Genomic DNA, 24,948 nt, shown 5'->3' with positions numbered 1-24,948 from the left:
CCCAAACACGCTCAGCTCCCCCCTTCCACGAGCACAGAGGACACGGCGCTCTCCTCTCCCCAGCCCAGCACAGTGCGGAGCGGCCCCAAACACGCTCAGCTCCCCCCTTCCACGAGCACAGAGCACACGGCGCTCTCCTCTCCCCAGCCCAGCCCAGCCCAGCCCAGCGCAGCGCGGCACGGCCCCAAACACGCTCCAGCTCGCCCGTTCCAGAAGAGGACACGACGCTCTCCCAGCCCAGCACAGCGAGCACAGCACAGCGACCCCAGCTGAGCCCTCACGCTCAAAAAGCCGCAGCGGCACCGGCCCCACCCTCGGCCCCACCCTCAGCCCCCGCTCAGCCCTCCCGCTCAAACCGCCGCAGCTGCGCCGGCCCCGCCCGCCCTTGAATAGCGCGGGCCCGGCAGGGGCTGCCCAATCAGCACTCGAGCGCCTCCGTCCAATCGCAGCCCGCGCTGTCCCCGCCCCGCCCGCTCTGCCCGCCCGGCCCGGCCCGGTCCGGCCCCTCCGCGCGGCTCCCGCCGCCGCCGCAGCCCCGGCGGGCGCTGCTGGGGCCGGGGAAAGGCGGGGGAAGCTCTGCGGTCACGTCCCGTCCGGGAGCTCTCCCGGGACAAGGGGAAGGGGGGGCGGCGGCGGAGCCTGCGGGGACAGCGGCGATCTTGGAGACGGGCAGGGCGGGGCCGGGCGGCCAGGGGGCGGGGCCAGTGCGAGCCGGGGGGCGGGGCCAGCACCATCCCGCCGCGTTTGGCTCTGGGCTTTGGGGTTGTTTCGGGCTCGTTTTGGATGCGGGTTTTGGGGAATTAGCCACACTGTCCCGGGTCACAGCCCCGCCCCAGCTCGCTGCACCTGCTGCGCTCCCCGCACCCCTTGCACTGCTGCAGGGACATCCCCGGGGGGCTGCAGGACAGGCTGCACGGGGATGGCCCCGCCCGCTCTGCCCGCCTAGCCCGGCCCGGCCCCTCCGCGCGGCCCCGCCCTCGTTCCCTCAGGGGCCGGTAGATCTGGTGTCTCTGTCGAAAGGGTAGACTTGGTCTCCTTTAGGTAAGTAGATCTGGTGTCTGTATTTAAAAGATAGACCTGGTGATCGAGTCCAACGGGTAGACCTGGTCACAACCTGAGGCTGTCCCGCCCCTCGTCATCCTCACTGCCCACTCGTGAGCCTGTCCCTCATGGGAGGGGACAGAACGGCGGTTGGCCTCTCAGGCGGCCGCCTGACTCGGGGCGCGGGCAGAGGCGGGGCGAGCCGGGGGCGGGGTCGGCGCCAGGCGCGGGAACTGTAAACAGCCGGGAATGATTCGTACACCCATCAAATCATTATTAACTGGAGCCCGATTCCCTCATCTCTGTCCTTGTTTTTCTTGGCTGCAAAACCCGATGATCCCCACTGGCTACTGTTTAGGGTGCTTTTCTTCCACTGCTCTTTTCTCCCCGCTGAAACCTCCTGCACATATTCAGAGCTTAGTTGGAGGCAAGCCCCTCTGAGGTATTTCCTCTCGTGCCAATGCTGTGGGATGAACAAGCAAAGAAAGCACGTCAAGAGTTCCTTCTACCCCCTTCTTTGCAAACGCCCTCCCAGTTTGTCCTTGCCAGTTCCATGTCCCCAGCACCTGCACCTGACGCTTTGGCTCTGCTGGGAAAGGGACAGCAAGTGCAGAAAGTTCAGTGCTGTGCAGGGCCTCCCTAGGGAACAGCACTTCGGTGTCTTAGTCCATGGCCTTTCCTGCTGCCCTCCCTCCTGGAGACAGAGCATGACCCGTGCATTGCTCTCTTCCTTGTTTCTCCCACACTCCCAGACGTAGGTCCTGCTCTTTTGGCCCCACTTTTCTTAGCGGACCCTGCATCGTTTTCCAGGCTCCCCAGGAAACTTCTGCAGCTGACCCATTGCTAAATGCGGAGCACAGGACAAAGGAAGGACAAATTTCTCGGCATCTACAGCCTACAATTTTTCTTCTCCACACCACGCTCCCATTCCTGCTGTCTCTGTAGGTGCCTGCACGAGTTCTCCTTGTACCAGCCCTGCCAAACTGACACTCCCTCGTTTGTGTTAAGGGCTGAGAATGCTGTACCTGTGTCTGACCAGGGCATGTGCAAACCAAACGGTGGGGACTGGAACCCACACCTTGCACTCCTGCAGCTCTCACAATTCCAGTCAAGAGAAAACAGCCAACGGTACCATCACCACTCATTCCTTAATTCCAATCCCACACTCCTTTTGCAATTGGAGCACCACTTTAATAACCCAATTACAGTCCATTCCAGAGCTGCATGGCCAGGACGGACAGCTACACCTCTGATACTCTCAGGAATGCCTGAATCCATTCCAGGGACCTTGCTTTGAGCTCCCCAGTTCTGCCGCGTGCGTTGCCAGGCAGGGCCCGTTCCCACGGCAACCGTCGTCAAGGCGCTGCCGTCAAGCAGGGAAACGGCGCAGATGGGCGGGCGTCACACTGCCGTAAAGTGTGGAAGAGGTGTGTCGGGGAGCCGCCGCCACGCCGCCGTAAAGCGCGGAAGGGACACGGGCAAGGGCGGGGGGTGAAGGGAAAAAAGATCAAAGCGGGTGAGGGTCGCGGGGGGGTTACTTTGAGTGATTTGCGGAGTAGAAGGAGACGGGAGGGGCGGGGAGGGGGGAGGGGTAACGGGTGAGTTATCCCCCGGTGGTGGATATAACGACTGGGGTGCGTGCCACGCCGCCGTAAAGCGTGCGGCGTCGCGAAAGGTCGCGCGGCGGCGGTGGCGGCGGGCGCGGAGCGATGGCGGCTCCGCCGGGGCCCGGCGGGGGCTCGGGGGAACCCTCGGGGGGACCCCCGGGGGCGGCCTCGCCCCCCCCCGCCCCGGAGCTGCACCCCCGCACCGGGAGGCTCGTGTCGCTGTCGCAGGGCGGCCGCAGCGCCGCGCGGGCCCAGCCCGGGCAGGAGTTCAACCACGGGCTGGTGCTGAGCCGAGAGCCGCTCAGGCCCGGCCGCATCTTCACCGTCCGCATCGATAGGAAGGTGGGCCGGGGGCGCGGGGAGGGGAGTGGGGGGCACTGAGAGGGACTGGGGAGCACTGGAAGGGGAGTGGAGGAGAGCAGGAGGGACTGGGAGGACGCTGGGAGTGATGGAAAGACACAGGGGTACATTGGGGAGGGGATACTGGGAGGGACTGGAAGGGGAGTGGCGAGGACTGGGACAGACTGGCATGGACTTGGCGGGAACTGGGAGAGGACTGAGACTGGGCTGTGAAGGCATTAGGGGGACTGGGAGGGACTGGGGAGGACTGGGATAGACTGGGGGAGACTGGGATGGACTGGTGTAGATTAGGGAAGGGATACTGCGATGGACTGGGGTGACACTAGGAGTGATGGAAAGATTGAGGTAGATTGGAGAGGGGATACTGGGAGGTGATTGGGATGGACTGGGAGGACACTGGGGATGATGGTAAGACTGAGGCAGATTAGGGAGGTATAGTGGGAGGGGACTGGAAGGACACGGGGTGATGGAAAGACTGGGGCAGATTGGAGAGGGGATACTGGGAAGGACTGGGAGGGGGGTGGGGTCGGTTGGCGGGGCTGGGAGGGGTTGGATGGCACTGGGTCATATTGGGATGGGGGCACTGGGGGGGACTGGAGACAACTAGGAGGGGTTGGAAGGCACTGAGATGGACTGAGAGGGGCCTGGGGGGTGCTGGGAGGGACTGGAACCCCATAACCACTCTTTTATCCCCCTCAGGACCTCCAAACTTTCTCAAGCCCCCCAACAGGACCCCCCAAGACCCCACAAACTCCTCATTTCCCCTCCATAATCCCCTAAACTGCTGTTTTAATCCCCTCAGGCCCCCCAACCCCCTCTCAGAGCCCTCTAACCCCTGTTTTTTCCCCTTTTTCCCCCCAGCTGAACTTGTGGAGTGACTCCATTGAGGTGGAGCCCTGGACCCCCATAAGTCCCCAAACCCCCCTCAGGATCCCCCTCACGACCCCTTAACCCCTGTTTTTCTCTCCCCTCCTCCCCAGGTGAACTCGTGGAGCGGCTCCATCGAGGTGGGGGTGACCGCCCTGGACCCCGCCGAGCTGGAGTTCCCCAGCAGCGCCACGGGGCTGCGGGGGGGCTCCTGGGTGGTCTCGGGCTGCTCGGTGTTGCGCGACGGCCGCTCCCTGCGCGAGGACTTCGGGCCTGACCTGGACGCGCTGGGGGAGGGGGACAGGGTGGGCGTGCAGGCCACGGCGGGGGGGGAGCTGCGGCTCTGGGTCAACGGGCGTGACTGGGGGGTGGCGGCCGCCGGGATCCCCCCTCGCGTGTGGGCGGTCGTGGATCTCTACGGCAAGTGCACCCAGGTGACCGTGGTGCCCCCCGAGGCGATGCCCCCCGCCCCCCAGCCTGAGGTTTTGGGAGGGGGAGCCACCCTCCTGCCCCCGGAGCCGCCGCCGCTGCTGCCCACAGAGAGCAACGGGGTGGCCGGTACGGGGGGTGGAGGACAGGGGTTTGGAGGGGTAACTGGGGGGCTTGGAAGGGGTTTGGGGGTGATGGGGGTATCATTGGAGAGGTTGGGGGAGATGGGTGTGTGTGTGTGGGACTGGGGCTGGGGTTGAGGGGGTGTCTGGGGGGCAGGGAGGGGTAGAGGAGGTGTTTGGGGACTTGGGAAGGGGTCAAGAGGGTATTTGGGGGCAGTTTGGGGGGCAGGGAGGGGGTCAAGAGGGTATTTGGGGGCAGGGAGGGGGCGAGGGGGTATTTGGGATTGGGGAGAGGGTCAGGGGTATTTGGGGCAGCCTGGGGTAGGTGGGAGTTGAGGGTGGTCTTTAGGGGATCGGGGAGGGGTCTTTGATGTCTCTGGGGGTCTGGGGGCTCTCTAGGGGTCTCAGGGTGTTTCCTGTGGGGTCACTGGTTTCCCTGGTGCCTCCCCAGTGCTGTCCCCCAGCCCAGCCCCCCGGCTCGCCCCCAGCCCCGCCCGGACAAGTTCCCCGACAGCCTCGAACCACCGGGAGGGAGTAAGTGATACCGTGGGCGCGGCCTGGGGCAAAAGGGACAGGCCGGGGACTGAGAGGGCACGGTTTGGGACTGATGGGGTGTAGTCTATGGTAAAAGGGGATGGGGCCCCACAAAAGGAGTGGAGTTTAGGGTGGGGATGGGGTCTTCTCCAGACACATTCCCACTTGTGGGTGGGTGTGTTCATGAGAGAGTGTGATTTGTCTTCAGTGGGTGTGGTCATGCAGTGAGTGAAGCTTTTTTGCAGAGGTCTGGCTTGCTGGTGGGTGGGGACATCGTGGTGGCAGAGCTATGCCCCCTCTTCACTGTGGACCAATGGGATTTGTTAGAAGGGTATGACTTGTTCGAGGGGGTGGTGCCTTGACTATACGTGAAGTTCTGGGGGTGCGGTTGTTCCAAAAATGGGTGCGGTAAGTTGAGGGGTCTGTCCGCCTAAAGTGAGCAGTTCGCCTCCTATAATAGATACAGGCACTTTTTTTGCAGGGGGTCTCTGCCTCCTTTTTGGGGGTCTGTGACCCAGTTTGAGGGGTATGGCACTTATAAGGGGTGTGGCTTTTCCCAAAGTGGGCATGTCCTATCCCAAGGAATGTGGCCTATCGAAGCACCCGTTTTCATAATGGACGGATGGATGTTTTGGGTGGGGTGTATTTGTTCCTTTCTGGGAGTCTGTGACACCTTTTTTGGGTGGGCGTGACCATTTGTAAAGGGGCTGTGGCCAGTCCTGAAGGCCTGTCCACCCAAGGGGTTTGTCCCACCCGGAGTGGGTGGAGCTTCACCTGCTGTAACGAAGATACAAGCGATTGTTTTTTAGGGAGGTTTTGTCCCATTTGTTGGGGGTCTCTGTCCCCAAGTGTGGGCATGGCCTGACTGACCTCTCCCCCAGGCGCGGGGCTGACCAATGAGGCTCTGCTGTTCCACGAGAAGTGCGGGGCCCTCATCAAGCTCAGCAATGGGCACAAAACGGCCGAGCGCAGGCGGCCCCTGGATGAGTTCAACAACGGTGTGGTGCTCACCAACAGGCCCCTCAGGGACGGGGAGATGTTCGAGGTGGGGCTCTGGGAGGGGTCTCAGGTGGTCCTGGAGGGGTTTGGGGGGTGTTTTGGAGGGTTCTGGGTGGTGATGTCCTCACCAACAGGCCCTTCAGGGACAGGGAAATGTTCAGGGCAGGGTTTGGGGGGGGTGCGCTGGGTGTGTCCTGGAGGGGTTGGGAGGGAGTTAGAGGGCTCCTGGGGGCATTTGGGGGTATCTGAGGGTGTTATAGCGGTCCTGGAGGGGTTTGGGAGAAGTTACGTGGGTCCTGGGGGTTTTCTGAGGGGTGATATCCTCACCAACAGGTCCCTCAGGGATGGCGAGATGTTTGAGGTGGGGTTTTGGGGGGGTCTAGGGGGGGCCGGGGAGGTGTTTGGAGTAATTAGAGGAGTCCTGGGGTGGTCTGTGGGTGTTATGGGGGTCCTGGAAGCTGTTAAAGGGGTTCTGGGTGGTCATGGGGTGTTCCTGTGGGATTTTAGGGGTTTCTGACCCCTTCCTTTTCCTCCTTGGACCCCCTGGATCCTTATCGACAAACTGGTGGACGTTAGAGGGGTTCTACAGGGTGTTTGGGTTCTGGGGGTCATGGGGGTTGTTTTGGGTTTCTTGAAGGACATTTTGGCGGTCGTGGGATGTCTTAAAGGGGTTCTGGGTGGTCTGTGGTCCTGGGGCTGTTCCTGTGGAATTTTGGGGGTCCCTGACCCCCTCTTTTCCCCCTTGGCCCCTCTAGATCCGCATCGACAAACTGGTGGACAAGTGGTCGGGGTCCATCGAGATCGGAGTCACCGCCCACAACCCCAACAGCCTTGAGTACCCGGCCACCATGACCAACCTGCGCTCGGGTGAGCCACCCAGAAACACGGTGGGGACCCCCTCAGATCTGGGAGAACGCCCCAAATCCAGGGGAAACCACCCTAAGTTCGGAGTGTCTCTAGCTGGAAATATTGGTGCTTTCAGGACCCCCTCAAAATAGACCTAGGGATCCCCATATCCCCCTATGAAGGGTTTGGGGGGGACCCCTGGATGTCTGGGACCCCTCAGGGAACTCCAAAATCTCAGGGTAACCCCCCCGGATCCGGGGGAAACCCCCCCAGGGTCGAGGGGGATGTCTCTGTTTGGAAACCTCAGTGTTTCCAAGACCCTCCAAAAACAGAGTTGGGCCTCCCAAAATCTCCTTAGAACAGAACAGTCCCCAGACACTTGAACTCCCCCAAATTAGGGGTGGGGGACTGCCCCAACACTTGGGGTGCCCCCCAACTCTTCCCTCCACCAGGGACCATCATGATGAGCGGCTGCGGGATCCTCACCAACGGCAAAGGGACACGCCGGGAATACTGCGAGTTCAGCCTGGATGAGCTGCAGGTGACTCCCCTGATCCCCCTCAGCCCCCTCAGAATTCAGAGACCTCCCCAAAATTCAGGGATTTCTCCCCCCCCAAACCTCCTTGTGATGCATAAAATGGAGAGATTCCCGCACCCCAAATTTCCCCTTTTTGGACCTCCTAAAAGTCTCCTGAGCCACCCCAAGACCGGGGGACCCCTCTCGAATTTCCCGCAGTCCAGAATTCAGGGAACTCTCCCAATGTTTCCCCAAGAACTCATCAAATTTTGGGGGCACCCCCCTAAACTCCCCTTATTGGAGACCCCCAGGATGCCCCAAATTTTGAGGTAGTCCCCAAGTCCCTCCTTTCTGCCCCTCAACCCCCCACAGAACCCCCATATTCTGAGGGCACCCTACCAAATTCCCCCATGAATGTCCCCACTGTGTTCTAGAGACATTTTGGGGGGTCTCCAACCCATCCCTGCCTCCTTCAGGACCCCCCAGCGGGTTTTGGGGGGTCCCCCCAGTTTTGGGGGAGTCCCCCTGGTTTGGGGGATCCCAGTGACCCCGTTTTTGCTCCCCCAGGAGGGGGATCACATTGGGCTCACCAGGAAGGCCAACAACGCTCTGCACTTCTATATCAATGGCGTCGACCAAGGTGGGACCCAAAAACAGCGACTCCAAAATCTGCACCACAAAATGGGGACCCCAAAACCTGCCCCCTGAAACTTGCACCCCAAACAGGGACCCCAAAATGGGGACCTCAAAATGGGGACCCCTAAACAGGGAACTTAAAACTTTATCCCGAAGTAGGGACCCCAAAAATTTGCACACCAAAATGGGGACCCAAAAACAGGGATCACAAAACAGGGAACTTAAAACTGCGCCCCAAAATGGCCACCCTAAAATGAGGACTCCAAAAGGGGGACCCCAAAATGGGGAGCCCAAAACAGGGACCACAAAACTGCATCCCAAAATGGGGATCTGGAAATGGGGACTCTGAAACAGGGACCCCAAAACAGGGATCACAGAAGGGGCACCCCAAAACTCCACCCCAAAAGGGGACCCCAAAACAGGGACTTGGAAATGGGAATCTTGAAATGGAGACTGCAAGATCTGCACCCCAAAATGGGGATTGCAAAATCTGCACCCCAAAACAGGGACCCTAAAGTGGTGATTCCAAAACGGGGAACCTGAAAGGGGAACCCAATGTTGAGCCCCGGTGGGCCTGAGTGACCCCAAAACAGCTCTTGAGATTGTCCACTTCTGTGGAGTGTCCCCAACATTGACTCTCCATGACCTTTTGGCCCCCGGCATGTCCCCAGGCTGTCCCTAGGCTGTCCCCATGCTCTCCCTGTGTCCCCATGCCCCACGGTGAGTCCATGTCCCCATGTCCCCAGGAGTGGCCACGACGCTGACCCCGCAGGTGGTGTATGGGGTGGTGGACCTGTACGGGATGGCCGTCAAGGTGACCATCGTGCACAACCACAACCACAGCGACCGCCTGCGCCGCAACAACGCCATCCTGCGTGCCCTGTCCCCTGAGGGGACCCCCCGACGGCCCCCCGGCGCCGCCCACCCACCCCCGCGCCCCTGCGCACCCCCGGCCCCACGCCTGCTCTTCCACCCCAACTGTGGTCAGAAGGCAGCCGTGGTCAACGAGGGCCGGACGGCACTGCGGCCACAGTGAGTGACCACAGGGGGATGTGGGGACATTATGGGGTCATTGGGGTGATTACGGTCAACAAGGACCACTGATGATTTCAGTCATGGGGTCGTGCTGAGTGCTCGGGCTCTGAGGAACAATGTGGTGTCCCTGTCCCTGTGGTGTGCTCATATGAGGTGACAGTGTCCTTGTCCCCAGTGCCACCGATGACTTCAACCACGGGGTCGTGCTGAGCGCTCGGGCCCTGAGGGACAACGAGCTGTTCCAGGTGCGCATTGACAAGATGGTGGACAAGTGGGCAGGGTCCATCGAGATCGGGGTGACCACCCACAACCCGGCCTACCTGCAGCTGCCCTCCACCATGACCAACCTGCGCTCAGGTGAGTCCCCACGGTCACTAGTGTCATCACATTGTCACCATGGGGTCACCATTCTCACCCCATTGTGACCAACGTGCACTCAGGTGAGTCACCGATGTCAGCCACAGTGTCACCATCCCTACCCCACCCCCCTGCAGCTGCCCCCGCTATGACCAATATCCCTGTGGTGACATCCCTGTGGTGACACCCCTGGGGTCACATCCCCACGTACTTGAGATGCCATCCCCTTGTCCCTGACGTGACATTGCTTTGGTGCCACCCCATGTTCTCAAGGTGACATCCCCAGTTGCCACATCCCTGAGGTACCACCTCACATCCCCACAGTGACATCCCTGTGTCTCTGAGGTGACATCCTTGAGGTGGCACCCTGTGTCCCCAATGTCCCTGAGGTTCCATCCCCATGTCCCCACATCCTCCAGGTGGCACCCCATGTCCCCATGTCCCCGTGGTGCCATCCCCATGTCCCCACATGCCCCGAGGTGCCGGCCTATGTCCCCGCTGTCCCCTGTGTCCCCATGTCCCTGAGGTGCCACCTCCCATCCCACTGTCCCTTGTGTCCCCAGGCACGTGGATGATGACGGGGAATGGGGTGATGCACAACGGCACCACCGTCCTGGACGAGTACGGACACAACCTGGACCGACTCAAGGTGGGACCCCCACACCCCCTGGCGGAACATGAGGACACGGGAGGATATAGGGACACAATGGAGACATGGGGACACCACATAGGGGGGAGGGGACAGGGGGAGGGCCATGGTGGCCCTGCCCCTGGTGACACTGTCCCCTCAGGCGGGTGACATGGTGGGGGCTGTGGGGACACCCCTGAGGCTCTCCTGGGGGCACAGTGGGTTGTGATGGCCCTGCCCCTGGTGACACTGTCCCCTCAGGCGGGGGACACGGTGGGCGTGGTGCGCAGGGACGACGGGACCCTGCACTTCTTCGTCAACGGGGCCCCCCAAGGCCCCGCGGCCTGGAACGTCCCCCCCAACGTCTACGCCGTGGTCGACCTGTACGGGCAGGCAGCACAGGCCACCATCGTGGACGAGGGAGGTGGGACACGGGGACGTTGGGGACATTAGGGACATTGGGGATGTTGGGGGCGTTGGCTCTGTACGGGCAGGCAGCCCAGGCCACCATCGTGGATGAGGGAGGTGGGACATGGGGACATTGTGGATGTTGGGGACATTGGAGACATTGAGGACATTGGATGGGTTGGGGACATTGGGGGAACACTGGGCATGATGGGGACATTGGGAGTGTTGGGGACACAGGGGGGACATCGGGGACGTTGGGGGTGATGGGGATGTTGGGGACATTGGGACACTGGAGATCTTGGGGACATCAGGGTCGCTGGGGACACTAGGCTTGGTGGTGACACTGGATCAGGGGGCTCCAGGCCAGGTCTGGGGGCTCAGGGCTGGGTTTAGGGGCTCCAGGCTGGTCCAGGCTGGGTCTAGGGGCTCAGGGTTTGGGGGGGGTGGGCTGGGTCTGGGGGTCTCCAGGCCAGGTGTGGCATCCGGATGTGGGTCTCACATGCCCCTCGTGTGCCCCCAGAGGTGCCGCCGCTGTCGGGGGAGGGCTCAGACGGTGACAGCCCAGGGGAGTCCCCTGAGGGCTCCTCCCCGGGGGGGTCCCCGAGCGATCTCCGGTTCCATCGCCTGCACGGCGCCAATGCCGTCATCACCAACGGCGGCAGGACCGCCCTGAGGCAGAACTGCAGGTCGGAGTTCAACGATGCCATCGTCATCTCCAACAGGTACAGCCCCAAAAACCCAAAACCCGACCCAAAAACCCCAAATCCACACAAAAAACCCAAAATTACACCCAGACCCAGCCCAAAATCATCATAAAGCCCCCCGAGGCAGAACTGCCACTCCCAAGTCCAATGATGCCATCAGCATCTCCAACAGGTGCCACCCCCAAAACCCCAAATCTGCTCCAAAAACCCCAAGTGCACCCCAGAACCCCCAAATTCACCCAAAAAAACATCCCTGTAGCCCCAAAATCCCCAAATTCGGCACAAAATCTGCTGCCACCTCCCAGAGGGGGTCCCCAGAGGTTTTCAGGGTCACTTGGGGCCTCCTGGGTTTGGGGTGACTCCCTGGTTTTGGGGTGCCCTCCCTGGTTTTGGGATCTCAGAGACAGGGAGTTGTGGGTGAGGGGATATCCCTAATTCGAGCTGTCCCTGTTTTTGGGGTAATCCCCCCATTTTTGGGGTCCCAGGGACAGGGAGCTGTGTGTGTTGGTGTCCCTATTTTGTGGTGTAGCTATTTTGGGGTGACTCCCCGTTTTTGGGGTTTCAGGGTGCTCAGGGAAGGGGAGCTGTGGGTGGGGGAGTGTTCATGTTTTTGGGATGATCTGCCCGTTTTTGGGGTCCCAGGGACAGGGAGCTGTGGAGGGGGGGGGGGGTCCCTATTTTGATTTGTCACTATTTTGGGATGACCCCCGTGTTTTTGAAGTCCTAGGGCCCTCAGGGACGAGGAGCTGTGGGGGGTGTCCCCGTCGGTTTGGGGTATCCCTACTTTTGGGTAACCCCCTGTTTTTGGGGTCCCAGGGCGCTCAGGGACGGGGAGCTGTTTGAGATCGTCATCCAGAAGATGGTGGATCGCTGGTCGGGGTCCATCGAGGCTGGTGAGGGGACACTGGCGGGACATAGGGACACTGAGGGGGCATTGAAAACACTGGGGGACATGGGGACACTGGGGGGGCATTGGGAACACTGAGGGGGACATTGGGGACGTTGGGGATATCGGGACAAAGGGGGAAACAGGGACATGGGGACATTGGGGACAATGGGGGGGATATGAAGAGACAGTGGGGGGGATATGAGGTCATGAGGACAGAGACAAGGTGTCACCTGTCCCCCCGCATGTCCCCGCAGGTGTCACCGCCATCCGCCCCGAGGACCTGGAGTTCCCCAACACCATGACAGACATCGACTACGACACCTGGATGCTCAGGTGGGGACATCTGGGTCACCTGGGGGTCACCCATGTCCCCACGGGGTCACTTGGGGGATCAACAGTGTCCCTGTGGGGTCACCTGTGGAATGTGGGGGTTACCGGTGTCCCCACGGGGTCACCTGGGGGACACCCATGTCCCCAGTGTCCCCATGGCAATGTCCCCATGTCAGTGCCCCCCCTGTTCCCACAGTGGCACTGCCATTGTGGCTGTGTTCCCAATGTCCCCACAATGTCCCCAGTGTCCCCACTGATGTCTCTGCAGTAGCACTGCCATCATGGCCATGTCCCCACTGATATCCCCAACTGCAATTGTGGCAGTGTCCCCAGTGATGTCCCTGTGTCCCTGCAGTGGCACTGCCATCATGCAGGATGGGAACACGATGCGGAATAACTACGGCTGCGACCTGGACGCGCTGGGAACGGGCGCCCGGATCGGGATGATGCGCACGGGGACGGGGGACCTGCGGTACTTCATCGATGGGGCTGACCAGGGCGTGGCCTGCTCGGGGCTGCCACCAGGTATGGGAACACCAGGAACACCCAGGGATATTGGGGACACCCAGGACATTGAGGGGATACAGGAACATGGGGACACGGGGACAGGGAGACCTGTGGTACTTCGTCAATGGTGCCTACCCAGGTGTCCAGGTGACACTGAGGTGACACTCAGGTGACGCAGGTGACACTGAGGTGACCCGGAGGTTTATGCCATGGTGAATCTCTGTGGTCAGTGTGTCCAGGTGACACTGAGGTGACACAGGTGACACTGTCCCTGTCTCCAGAGGTGTATGCCGTGGTGGATCTCTATGGTCAGTGTGTCCAGGTGTCCCTCACTGGGGCCACCGGCCCGGCTGACAACAGCCTGGCCCCTGGAGCCCCCCCAGAGAAGGCCTGTCCGCCCCCCTCGCCAGGTGGGCACAGCAGGGGGCGACTGGGATGGCGGTGGGAGGGACTGGGGAGGCACTGGAAAACACTGGGGGGGCACTGGGAGGGACTGGGAGGGCACTGGGAGGTGCTGGAGGGCACTGGGAGGAACTGGGGGTCACTGGGAGGTGCTGCCCCTGGCCACACCCCCTTTCCCATGACCACACCCCTTACCCTGCAATCCCTGCCCTCACCAGCAATTCCGGGGAGTCTGTGCTCTGGGGGTAAGTGTGTGGGGATCCCATAAACCCTCCCCCTGCCCCCTCATCCCCCCACAGTCTCCGGGCCGTGCCAGAGGTCCCACAGCCCTTGGAAGGTTGACAGGAAGGGGTGGAGGTTCCATAACCCATTTCCCATCCTCCCACAGCCCCCGGCCGTGCCAGGGGTCCCAGGGGGAATCTGTGCTCTGGGGGGAGGTGGGTGGGGGTCCCATGAACCCCTCCACCTGCAGCCCCCGGGCCGTGCCAGCCCATGGGGGGTGACAGGGAAGGGGTGGGGGTCCCATAACCCCTCTTTCCCCACAGCCCCTGGGCCATGCCAGCGCTTCCACGGGCGCTGCGGGCAGAACGTGGCTCTGGGGGCTGAGGGCCTGGGGGCCGCGCGTGTGGCCGGCTACTGCCACGGACTCGTCTTCTCCCGCTCCCACCTGCGCCCCGGAGAGCTCTTCGAGGTGGGTGGGGCTCACAGGGGCTCTGGAAGTTTGGAATTAGGGGGCGCTGTCTCTTTAAGAGAAGGGGGTGTGGTGGGGTTGGATACGCCCACACGGGAGTGGGGTTAAGGGAGGGACATGCCCACATGGGAGTAGGATCATCAGGGAGGGGTCAAGGGAAACCCCACCATCTGCAAGGGGGTACACAGCTCCAACCCACTCTCCAGGTGATCCCCCACCTCGCCTGTGGTGGGCGGAGCCCTGCCGTGCCCCACCCCTTAAGATTCACTTATCCAAGCCCCACCCCTGTAATCCTCAAACCTCTAATCTCCATTTAAGATCTGCCCCGAGGCCTGTTTGTCTAAGCCTCTCTGCTCTAAGCCACGCTCCTCTAATCTCTGCCTATCTAAGCTGCAGTTATCCAAGTCACTCCCCTCTAAACCCCACCTAAGCGCCACCTATCTAAATACCACCTCTCTAATCCCCACCTATTTAAGCCCTGCTTCTCCAAGCCCCGTTTATCTATCCCCATCTGCCTAAACCCTGCCTATCTCAGCCTCTCTCTCCAACCCCCACCTATCTAAGCTCCACCTATCCAAGCCCTTCCTGTCTAAATCCTGTCCATCTGATCCCTGCCCCTGTAAGCCTCACCTAAGCCACTCCCTTCTAAATCCCTGCCATCTAAGCCTCACTTGTCTAAACCCTGTCTCTCTAATCCCCACTCAAGCCCCATTTATCTAATCCCTGCCTAGCTAAACTCCATCTACTTAAATCCCTTCCCTCTAATCCCCTCCCCTCTAATCCTCACCTGCCTAATCCTTGCTCCCTTAAGCCCCACCCAACTAATCCCCTCCTACTTGATCCGCGCCCATCTAATCGCCGCCCATCTTTCCTTGTGGGTCCCAGGTGCGGATCGAGGCACTGGACGAGCGCTGGGCGGGCTCAGTGCGCCTGGGGCTGACGGCGCTGCCCCCCGGGCAGGGTCCCCCTGGCCCCCCCGCCCTGCCCCCGACGCTGCTCGACCTTCCCACGCCCCCCACGTGGGTGGTCTCAGGGGCTGAGGTGCGGAGGAACGGGACCCCCACTCGCCACAACTACGGTGTCTCCCTCGACAGGCTGGCGGTGAGGGGGGACAGGGGGGCTTGGGGGAGGGCTTGGGGGGTCCCTGGAGGCGTTTGGGGGGCTCAAGGAGGTTCCTGAGGGGGATTTTGGAGATCTCAGGAGCATCCTAGGGGGTTTAGGAGAGGGTTTTGGATGATTTTGGGGTGTCCCAGGTTGGGAGCCGCCTAGGAATGGTTTCCAGGTGATTTGGGGGTCATTTTGGGGTGATGTGGGGTGATTTTTGGGTACCTCAGGTTGGGAACCGCCTGGGGATCCGGCGTGGGGCCGACGACTCGATGCACCTTGTAGTGGACGGGCAGGACATGGGACCCGCAGCCACGGGTGTGGCCAAGGTACCGCCCCCCCCAACCACACCCTAGACACCCCCTTGGACAAACCCTGATCACACCCCTGGACAGCTCCCCCAGCAACCCTGGCCATGACCCCAAAACAGCCCTAGCCTTTACATCCTCTCCTGTGACATCACAGCCTTCCTTATGATGTCACACTTCTTTTACGATGTCACTGATCCCTTGTGACATCACAGTTATCTTGTGGCATCACACCTCTCCTGTGACATCACTGCTCCTCTGTGACATCACACCTCCCTTGTGAAATCACGTCCTCCCTGTAACATCATGGTTCCCGTGTGACATCGCAGTCTCCTCTGTGGCATCACATTGTTTCCTGTAATATTGTACCTCTTTTATGACATCAAATCTTTCTCTATGGCATCACACTTGTCCCGTGATGTCACATCCCCCCAGTGACATCACATACACAACGCCCCTCTAAAATCACTTTCCCCCCAGAACACCTTCATGGCCCTGGACCGGGGTGGGGGCGGAGCTTTGCTGTGATGTCACACCTCTCTCTCTGACATGACACACACCCCCTTACATCACCCCCACCCCCCACCCTGTGACATCACCTCCCCATGACGTCACTGTCCCCCAGAACGCCTCGTGGCCCTGGACCTGTATGGCCGCGCCACCGCCGTGTCCATCGTCAGTGGGGGGGGTGGGGCCGAGCCAGGCCCCTCCCACAGCCCCTCTCCCACGCACAGCCCCTCCCCCACCTGCGCCACCAACGCCCTCCTCCTCCCGGCGGGGACGGGGCAGGAGGGGACTGGGTGAGACTGGGGGGTACTGGGAGGAACTGGAAGGGGAATAGAGGGGACTGGGGGGGGCACTGGGAGGGACTGGGAGGGGAACTGGGTGAGACTGGGAGGGATTGGGAGGGACTGAGGGGGAAATGGGGGGGACTGGTGGGGAGTGGGAGGCACTGAGAGGGGACTGGGGGAGAATTGGGAGAGGACTGAGGGGGACCCGGACAAACTGGGAGAGACTGCGAGGGGAGTGGGAGGGGATTGGGGGCAGTTTGGAGGTACTGGGAGGGCAGTGAGAGGACCCTGTGACCCTCCATGTATCCTGCCATGGCCCCCCCCACATTCCTGGGGTGCCATGGGAAGAACATCCTGCTGCCCCTCCCTCCCTGTGACCCCCCGTGTGACCCCCAGGGCCCTCCCACGTTCCTGGGGTGCCACGGGAAGAACATCCTGCTGTCCAATGGCAACCGAACAGCCTCGAGGGTCTCCAGCTACAACCAGGGGCTGGTGGTCGTGGGGCAGCCCCTCCCTCCCGGCCGCCTCTTCCAGGTAATCCCCCACCCCCACACCCCGTGACGTCACAGGGGAACAGGGTGACATTATAGGGGATGGGGTGATGTCATATGGAACATGGTGATGCCATAGCAAATGTGATGATGTCATGGGGAATGTGGTGATGTCATAAGGGCACAGAGATGTCATGGGAAAACAAATTGATGTCATAGGAAATGGGGTGATGTCGTAGCGAACATGGTGGTGTCACAATGGAGCATGGTGAGGTCATAGGGGAACATGGTGATGTCATAGGGGCATGTCATGACGTCGCTCAGGACCAACCAATAGCGGCACAGGGACGTGGTGATGTCATAGAGAGGAGAGGGTGCTGGTGAGGTCATACAGGAGCAGTCACTGGGGGCGTGGGGACTTGATGATGTTGTAGGGGAACACGATGACATCATAGGGGAACGTGCTGATGTCATACAGGTTGGTGGTGATGTCGTATGTGGACAACCAGTGGCGGCCCAGCGCTTTGATGATGTCATTGGGTGCAGGCCCCGGTGGAGCTCGTGATGGGAAGGGTGATAGGGAGGTCTCTATGTGATGACATCACTTTGTATGTCCGTGACATCACTGTGGGTACCAATGATGTTATTTCAGGTGTTGATGACATTACTCTGACGTCATTGCAGGGGTTATGACGTCACTCAGCTGCAGATCGACCCCCTGGACCCCCATTAGAGCTGATTTCGGGGGGAGTTGTGATTAAAGGATGTTTTTGTGTGATGACATCACCGCAGGTGTTGATGACATCACCATGGGTGGCAGTGATGTCACTGTGATGTCCCTCAGGTGCAGATTGACATCCTGAGCTCCCAGTGGAGCTGATTTGGGAGAGAGTGCGATTTGGGGGAGGTGTTTCTGTGTGATGACATCACTGTGGGTATCATCATAGGTGTCGGTGTCACTGTGGTGCCGATGACATCGCTGTGACATCGCTACATGTCACCCAGGTGCAGATCGACGCCCTGAACCCGCAGTGGAGCTCCTCACTGGCTCTGGGGGTCACGGGGGCCCCCCCGGGGCGCTCCCCCCTCCCTGCCTGTGCCCACGGCCTCAAACGCCCCGCCTGGATTCTGCAGAGGAGGGGGGTCTTCCACAACGCCAGGAAGGTCAGTGGGGACCCCCAAACTATTCCCCCTGAACCCCCCAGGACCCCCAACATCCACCTGGGACCCCCAAACCCCCCACCTGCATACTGCATCCTGCAGAAGAGGGGGATCTTCCACAATGCCAGGAGGCTCAGGGTGAGCCCCAAAACCACGCCCTGAACCCCCCCCGGGACTCCCAAACCCTCCCCAGAGATCCTTGAACCCCCCAAACTCCCCCAGTCCCGCCATCCCATCCCGGATCCTGCAGAGGAAGGACCCCCCAAACCCCCTCAGGACCCCCAACCTATCCCTGGGACCCCCAAATCCCTCCCCACCCCCTCCCATTCCCCCCACTCCCTTCTTTTCTCATCTCCTTGTCCCCCTCTCCTGGTGTTCTCTCCAGGGGTCCCTCAGTGTGACTCCCCTTCATATTCCCCCCCCCAGATCCGGGAGCACTCAGGGCCCAACCTGGAAGCCCTCCCCGCCGGGACCCGCCTGGGGCTGTTGGTGGATTTGGGGGGGCGGCTCCACCTCTACGTCAATGGCCGCGACCAGGGGGTGGTGGCTGGGGGGGTCCCCACCCCCTGCTACGTCCTGCTTGACCTCTATGGGCAGTGCCAGCAGGTGAGGGGGGGCACCGGGGCACCCCCACCATTGGGGAGACCCCCCAAAAAGGGCCCCAGGACCCTCTCAAGGGGTGCACATCTCCCCAGAAGGGCCCAAGGCCCCACCTAGGCCCCCCCCAATTTGTCTGTTTCCCCCCCAGGTGACGATCGTGTCGGAGGGGGGGGACGGGGGAGGGCCCAGCGGGGACCCCCGGACTCGGGGGGACATGGAGAAGGCGGATGTGGTGGATGGTGAGTGGAGGAGGGGCAGGACCCCCGAATTGGGAGGTGTGTGGGAAGGGCTGGGAGCCTCAAATTTGGGGTATGAGGATCAGAAACCCAAAAATTTGGGGGTGGGGAGGGGTCAGAGACCCCCAGATTGGAGGGGGAGGGAGTGTCAGATCAACTGGGGGGGACAACTCCAAATTGGGGTGGTGGGTGTGTCAGAGACCCGCAAATGTGGGGGTGGGGGAAGGTGAGACCCCTGAATTTGGGGGGGTGATGTAGGGCTGGGAGCCCCAAATTTGAGGGTGGAAGGGTTAGAAACCCCCAAATTTGGGGTGTGGGGGATCAGAGACCCCCAAATTTGAGAAAGGGGGCATCAGGGAGCCCCAAATTTGGGGAATGAGGGGATCAGGAAACCCAAAATTGGGGCTGGGGGTGTCAGAGACTCACAAATTTGGGGTACGGGAGAATCAGAGACTGCCAAATTTTTTGGGGGTAGTTCTCAGTGACCTCTGACCCCCTTTAGAGGGGTGAAGGAGAGGCCAGCGGGGGCTCAGAGACCCCCAGATTTGGGGGCTAGTGGAGACAGAGACACCCAAATTTGTGGTTTGGTAGTCAGGGAGCCCCCAAATTTTTGGGGGAGGGGATCTCAGAGACCTCTGACCCCCCCCTGTGTCCCCCCAGGGGTGAAGGAGAGCCTGTGCTGGGCCCCCCCCGCACCCCCACAGCCCTGCCCCTACCAGGCTCTCTGTGCCCGGTTCAAGGACCTGCTGCTGCTGCCTGGTGGGATTTGGGGGTCCCCGGGGGGGTTTGGGGGGGTCCCAGGGACGGTTTGGGGGTCCCTGGGGGACTTTGAGGGGGGATTGGGGGTTCCTGGGGAAAGGGCATGAGGGGTCCCCGGGATAGGGGGGGCACCCCTGGGTGTCTGGGATCCTCCTGGGAGGGGATTTTGGGGGTCCCTGGGGGCTTTTTTGGTGTCACTGGGAGTTTTGGGCTCCCTGAGGGTTTTGAGATCCATGGGGGGTTTTGGGGTCCCCTTGTTTTTTTGTGGGTCCTGGGTGGGGTTTGGGGCCCCCCTGGGTTTTTTTGGGGTCTCCTGGGTTTCTGGGGCTCTCCTGTTTTTTTGGGGGGTCCCTGGGGGGGGTTTCTGGGCTCCCTGGGGGGTTTTGGGGTCCCAGAGGGGTTTGGGGATCCCTGGGATTTTTCTGGGGAGCTTTTTTGGGGTTCCTGGTGGTTTCTTGGGTCACCCTGAAGGTTTTTGGTGTCTGGGGGTGATTTTGGGGTCCCTCTGACCCCACTTTCTCCCCCCAGATGAGTATTTTGCCCCCCGAGCCCTGCGCAGCCGCTGCTTCTGTGAGGGCTGTGAGCGGGGTGGGGGGGGGGTGACTCCCGTGATCCTCGAGAGCCCCCCCTGCCCTTGGGTTGGTGCCGCTTCAGCCTCCGGTATGGGGAGAGGGGGGTGGCGTTTGGGGGTTTGGGGGGGCCTAAGGGGGTTGGAGGGGTCTAAGGAGGGTTTGAGAGGGCTGGGGGGAGGTCCAGGAAGGGTTTGAGGAGCTCTAAGGGGAGGTTGGGGGGTTCTGTGGCTGCTTGAGGTATCTAAGGGGGGTTTAGGGGGTCTGGGAAGGGTTTGGGGGCAGGGTGGGATGCAGGAGTGGTTTGAGGGGGTCTAAGAGGGGGTTGGGAGGATCCTGGGGGCCTTGGGGGGATCCAGAAAGGTTTTGGGGGGTCTAAGGGGGTTTGGGGGGTCCAGGATGGGTTTAGGGGGTCCTAGGGGGGCCTGGGGGCATTCAGGAAGGTTTGGGGGGTTTTAAGAGGGATTTGGGGGCTCTTGGGTGGTTTTGTATTTCCAAAGGTGGTCTCGGGTGGGTCCTGGAGCCCCCCATCCCCCCAGTTTTGGGGCTTCATGGCTGCGTTTCTGTTACCGGGGGTGTCCTGGTTGGGTCCTGGAGCCTCTCCCCTAATTTTGGAGGATGCTGGGTGGGTTTGAGGTGTCTGGGGGGCTCAAGGGACTGTCAGAGCCGCCCCTGATTTTGGGGTTCCCCCACAGGCCAAAGCCACGGCTGGAGGGGGGAGGATGGCAGAAGTGGCCTCGGGCGTATCACGGCACCAGCGCGGGGGTCGTTCGGCGCAGCCTCGACCGGGGGGAGCTCGTACCAGGTGGGGGGAACCCCTGCAAAAATAAAGATCCCCAAGTCCATCCCTGGACCCTCCTAATGCACCCCAGGGTCCCAGGGCAAAGTGATCCTGGGGGGGAGTGGAACAGGAAGGGGCGGGGGGCGGGTGGTGAGGAAGGAGAACCCAAAATATGAGAGAGGAGCCCAAAAACTGAGGGGGACCCCAAAAAGGGAGGGGGAAAGCTTGGGAGACCCCCAAATCCATCCCCTGAAAGCCCCCAACCCACCACCCCCAGCTTGGGGCAGAGTGGCCCCGGGAAGGGGGCAGAACCCCAAAAAAGGGGAGGGGGTGATGGGGTCCCTGAACCAACCCCCCAACTCTCCCTCCCTCACCCCACATACCCCGGGGGGACCCCCAAGCCACTCCCACAACCACACCTCTTCTGGCCACACCTCTCCAGCCATGCTCTTTGTGGCCCTGTCCCCTCTGACTACACACCCCTTGAAGGCCATGCTCCACCTGAGAACACCTGCCATCAGGTGCCCTGCTCACTTCTAACACCGCCCCTTTTGACCACGCTCCATCTCACCACACCCGAGGCTTTTACCCCATCTGGTCATGCCCACTGACGACCACCCTACATGGCCCTGCCCCCTCTGACCACACCCATCTGAACCCCCACCCCACTGACCACACCCAGTGATGCCCCTCTGCTCCCTCTGACCACGCCCTGTGAGGCCACACCCTTCCAAGGCACCTTCCCCTCTGACCACACCCTCCCTGACCCCACCCCTTGGAGGCCCCCTTTCCTCTAACCATGCCCCCCCTCTCTGGTCCTTCCTCCAGGTCCCTGGTCCCTCCTCAGTGCCCCCCAAGGCAGAGCCCCTGGCCCCGCCCACCTCGCGCTCAGGCCCCGCCCCCGGCGTGGGCCCTGCCTCGGGCCCTGCCCCCCTTGTGTTGTCACCAGCCCTGGGCTATGCCGCCCTGGAGCCCTTCGCCAAGAGGGTCCAGTGAGTGGGGAGGGGCTGGGGAGGGCTGGGGTTTTTTAGGGGGGTTCTGGGAATGAGGGAATGTCTGGGGGTGTGTGGGGAGGTGGGGCCCTAGAGAGATTTGGGGGGATCCTGGGAAGGACTGGGGGATTTGAGGGGCGTTGGGGGTGTCCTCGTGTGTTTGGAAGGATTGGGTGGGTTTAGGGGGCCTTGAGGGGGTCTGGGGGGTTCTGGGTGGTCTCCTAACCCCTCCCCAGGTTCTGGAAGCCAGGGTGGCTGTGGGAGTGTCCAGGGGGGTTTTTGGGGGGCTCTGGGGTGTTGGGAGGGTCAGAGGTGTCTGGGGTGGTCTTCTGACCCTGTGTCCCCCCTCTCCAGGTTCCAGGAGCCGGGGTGGCTTGGAGGAGGGTTGTGGAGCTCTGGGTGGGTTTAGGGGAGTCAGGGGTCTGGCGGGGGGTCTAACTCCATTTCCCCCTCCCCAGGTTCCGGGAGCCGGGCTGGCCCCGTGCCCGGGGGGCTCAGGTGGCCTTCGAGGTTTGGGTTCGTCCGGGGTCGTTCCGGGCTGGCCCCCCTTCCCTGCGCCCCCCCCCATCCCTGGACCCCCCCGAGGGGCTGGACCCCACCCAGCTCGAGTGGGTCACCAAGGAGCCTGGGGCCACCGTCCTGGCCGGGCTGCTCGTCCGCGTCGACTGAGGGCTGGGGGGGCTCCCCAAAATCAGGGGGGAACTCATCACCCCCGGGAATTAGGGGACCCCTTGGAGGGAAGGGGGGTAAAGAGGACCCCCCTGGATTGGAGATGCCCCCCCTAAAGTGGAGAACACTCATCCTAAAAGTTGGGACCCCCCCAAACTGGGGAACCCCCATCAGGAATTGGGGGGCCCCCTGGAGGGGAATAAGGGGGACACCCCCCCCCCAAACCAAGGAATGGGAACTCTGGACCTGGGGGACACCCCCCCTGGAGGTGGGAGTCCCCCCCAAAAAAGTTGGTAACCTCACCAAAATGGGGGAATGGGGAACAGCCCCCCAAAAATTGGGACACACTCCACCCCAAAAAGTTGGATCACACCACCCCCCGCCAAATGGGAACAATGGGAACCCCCAAGATTGGGACCCCCTAGGAATGGGGACCCCCCCCCCAGGGATAGGAAACCCCCACAGAATTGGGAAATACCTCCAAAATAAGACCTCCTCAGAGGGATGGGGATCTCCCTCCTGCAGGTCTCTGACCCAAATTTTGGGGGTTTCACACCAATTTTGGAGGTATTTCACCTCATTTTTGGGGGGGGTCCCTGAGCTCATTTTTCTGGGAGGTTCAGCCTAATTTTGGGAGGGGTCTCTGACCCCATTTCAGGGGGTTTCATCTCAGTTTTGAAGGGAGGGGTGTCTGCGACCTCAATTTTTGGGGGTCCCTGAGTCCATTTTGGGGGTCTTTGACCCCATTTCAGGGGGTTTCAACCCAATTTTGGGGGGGTCTTTGACCTCAATTTTGGGGCGGTCTCAGAACCCATTTTTGGGGGGGATCTCTGACCCCATTTTATGGGCTTGCACCTCAGTTTTGGGGAGGACTCTGACTCCAATTTTGGGGGGTCTCTGACCCAAAACTGGGGGGCCCTGAGCCCATTTTTGTGGGTGATTTCACCCCAATTTCGGGGGAGGGGTGTCACAGCACTTGCCCCCCCCTCACACTGCACACCCCCTGCCCCTCCTCCCTCCCTCCCCATTTATTTATTGCCCCAAATGTGAATCCGCGGGGGGAGAAGGGGGGGGGACTTTTTGGGGAGAAAGGGTCGGGGGGAGGTTGGGAGGTTTGTGGGGTTTTTTATGTTAAAAAAAGGAATTTTTATTTAAAGCTGCTGCTGGGGGAGAGGGGGAGGGGCCAGGGGGGTTCCCATGGTCCCGCCTCTCCCCCTTCTTTCCCCCCCCCCCTCCGGTTATAAAAATCGTGAGAGAGAAACTACGAGTGGTGTGTGTGGGAAGGGTGGGTTTGGGGTGGAAGGGGGTCTTTGGGTGGGGGAGGGGCAGAATGAGACTCGCAATATGGGGTTGGGGATCGGGGGAAGGGAAAATTGGGGGTCCCTGGGATGAGGGAGGGGCCGAATTGAGACCTTAGGAGGAGAGGGGGGTCAAGGGGGGGTTGAGGAAAGGGTCCTTGGGGGCGTGGCCAGACTGAAAGGAGGCGTGGTCTCACCGCGGAGGGCGTGACCTTAGACCCCGCATCTGCGCACGGCACTAAAAGAGCGTGGCTTCCCCTCACTTCCAGGGGGGCGCGGCTTGACTTTTCCCTCGCTTTCCGCGGGAGTGGCCTCGCCTCACGGCACCCGTGCTGGGCACGGTTGGGCCTCGCTCCCGCCTTTAGGGCGCGGCCTCGCCTCACGGTGCGGGATGGGCGCGGTTTGGCCTCGTTTCCGCCTCGGGGGGCGTGGTTTCATCTCACAAGCCGCTCGCTGGGCGCGGTTCAGCCTCGTTCCCGGCTCTGTGGGCGCGGTTCAGCCTCGTTCCTGGCTCTGTGGGCGCGGTTCAGCCTCGTTCCCGGCTCTGTGGGCGCGGTTCAGCCTCGTTCCTGGCTCTGTGGGCGGTTCAGCCTCGTTCCCGGCTCTGTGGGCGCGGTTCAGCCTCGCTCCCGGCTCTGTGGGCGCGGTTCAGCCTCGCTCCCGGCTCTGTGGGCGCGGTTCAGCCTCGCTCCCGCCTCGGGGGGCGCGGTTCAGCCTCGTTCCTGGCAGTGTGGGCGGTTCAGCCTCGCTCCCGGCTCTGTGGGCGTGGTTCAGCCTCGTTCCTGGCAGTGTGGGCGCGGTTCAGCCTCGTTCCCGGCTCTGTGGGCGCGGTTCAGCCTCGTTCCTGGCAGTGTGGGCGCGGTTCAGCCTCGTTCCCGGCTCTGTGGGCGGTTCAGCCTCGTTCCTGGCAGTGTGGGCGCGGTTCAGCCTCGCTCCCGGCTCTGTGGGCGGTTCAGCCTCGTTCCCGGCTCTGTGGGCGGTTCAGCCTCGCTCCCGGCTCTGTGGGCGGTTCAGCCTCGCTCCTGGCTCTGTGGGCGCGGTTCAGCCTCGTTCCCGGCTCTGTGGGCGGTTCAGCCTCGTTCCCGGCTCTGTGGGCGCGGCTCAGCCTCGTTCCCGGCTCTGTGGGCGGGGCTCAGCCTCGCTCCCGGCTCTGTGGGCGCGGTTCAGCCTCGCTCCCGGCTCTGTGGGCGGTTCAGCCTCGCTCCCGGCTCTGTGGGCGCGGCTCAGCCTCGCTCCCGGCTCTGTGGGCGGGTCAGCCTCGCTCCCGGCTCTGTGGGCGC

At 61.8% G+C, this 24,948-nt stretch overlaps 1 protein-coding gene and 1 long non-coding RNA gene across 3 annotated transcripts; both read left to right on the top strand.

Annotated features, from left to right (window-relative positions):
• Window positions 1–998: 998 nt before the first annotated feature.
• On the top strand, window positions 999–2,372 carry LOC126634942 (uncharacterized). 2 transcript variants are annotated; one of them, XR_007627471.1, is made up of 4 exons: window positions 999–1,041; window positions 1,852–1,982; window positions 2,081–2,169; window positions 2,250–2,372. It is a non-coding gene; the product is annotated as an uncharacterized LOC126634942 (long non-coding RNA). The 2 variants fall into 2 exon arrangements; XR_007627470.1 differs by lacking the exon at window positions 999–1,041 and having other exon boundaries at window positions 1,835–1,982.
• A 356-nt stretch (window positions 2,373–2,728) lies between these two features.
• NEURL4 (neuralized E3 ubiquitin protein ligase 4) lies at window positions 2,729–23,449 on the top strand. The gene is made up of 30 exons (XM_050305852.1): window positions 2,729–2,990; window positions 3,989–4,433; window positions 4,901–4,960; window positions 5,842–6,005; window positions 6,715–6,826; window positions 7,258–7,346; window positions 7,890–7,962; window positions 8,705–8,990; window positions 9,169–9,350; window positions 9,914–9,999; window positions 10,240–10,402; window positions 10,907–11,108; window positions 11,907–11,983; window positions 12,234–12,312; window positions 12,665–12,834; window positions 13,098–13,226; window positions 13,764–13,909; window positions 14,795–15,010; window positions 15,244–15,342; window positions 15,924–16,121; window positions 16,509–16,646; window positions 17,609–17,767; window positions 18,191–18,370; window positions 18,513–18,603; window positions 19,261–19,359; window positions 19,888–20,019; window positions 20,429–20,438; window positions 20,624–20,726; window positions 21,538–21,701; window positions 22,160–23,449. Exons 1-30 carry the CDS (start codon window positions 2,751–2,753, stop codon window positions 22,368–22,370), a joined length of 4,503 nt encoding a protein of 1,500 aa, XP_050161809.1. The 5' UTR covers window positions 2,729–2,750; the 3' UTR covers window positions 22,371–23,449.
• Window positions 23,450–24,948: the final 1,499 nt, after the last annotated feature.

Source organism: Myiozetetes cayanensis, unplaced genomic scaffold (assembly GCF_022539395.1).
Source record: "Myiozetetes cayanensis isolate MyiCay16 unplaced genomic scaffold, myiCay2020 scf100, whole genome shotgun sequence".
In the NCBI taxonomy this organism is placed as follows: domain Eukaryota; kingdom Metazoa; phylum Chordata; class Aves; order Passeriformes; family Tyrannidae; genus Myiozetetes; species Myiozetetes cayanensis.
The sequence above is the reverse complement of the archived record's forward strand: the minus strand, read 5'-3'. Positions and strand labels throughout refer to the sequence as shown.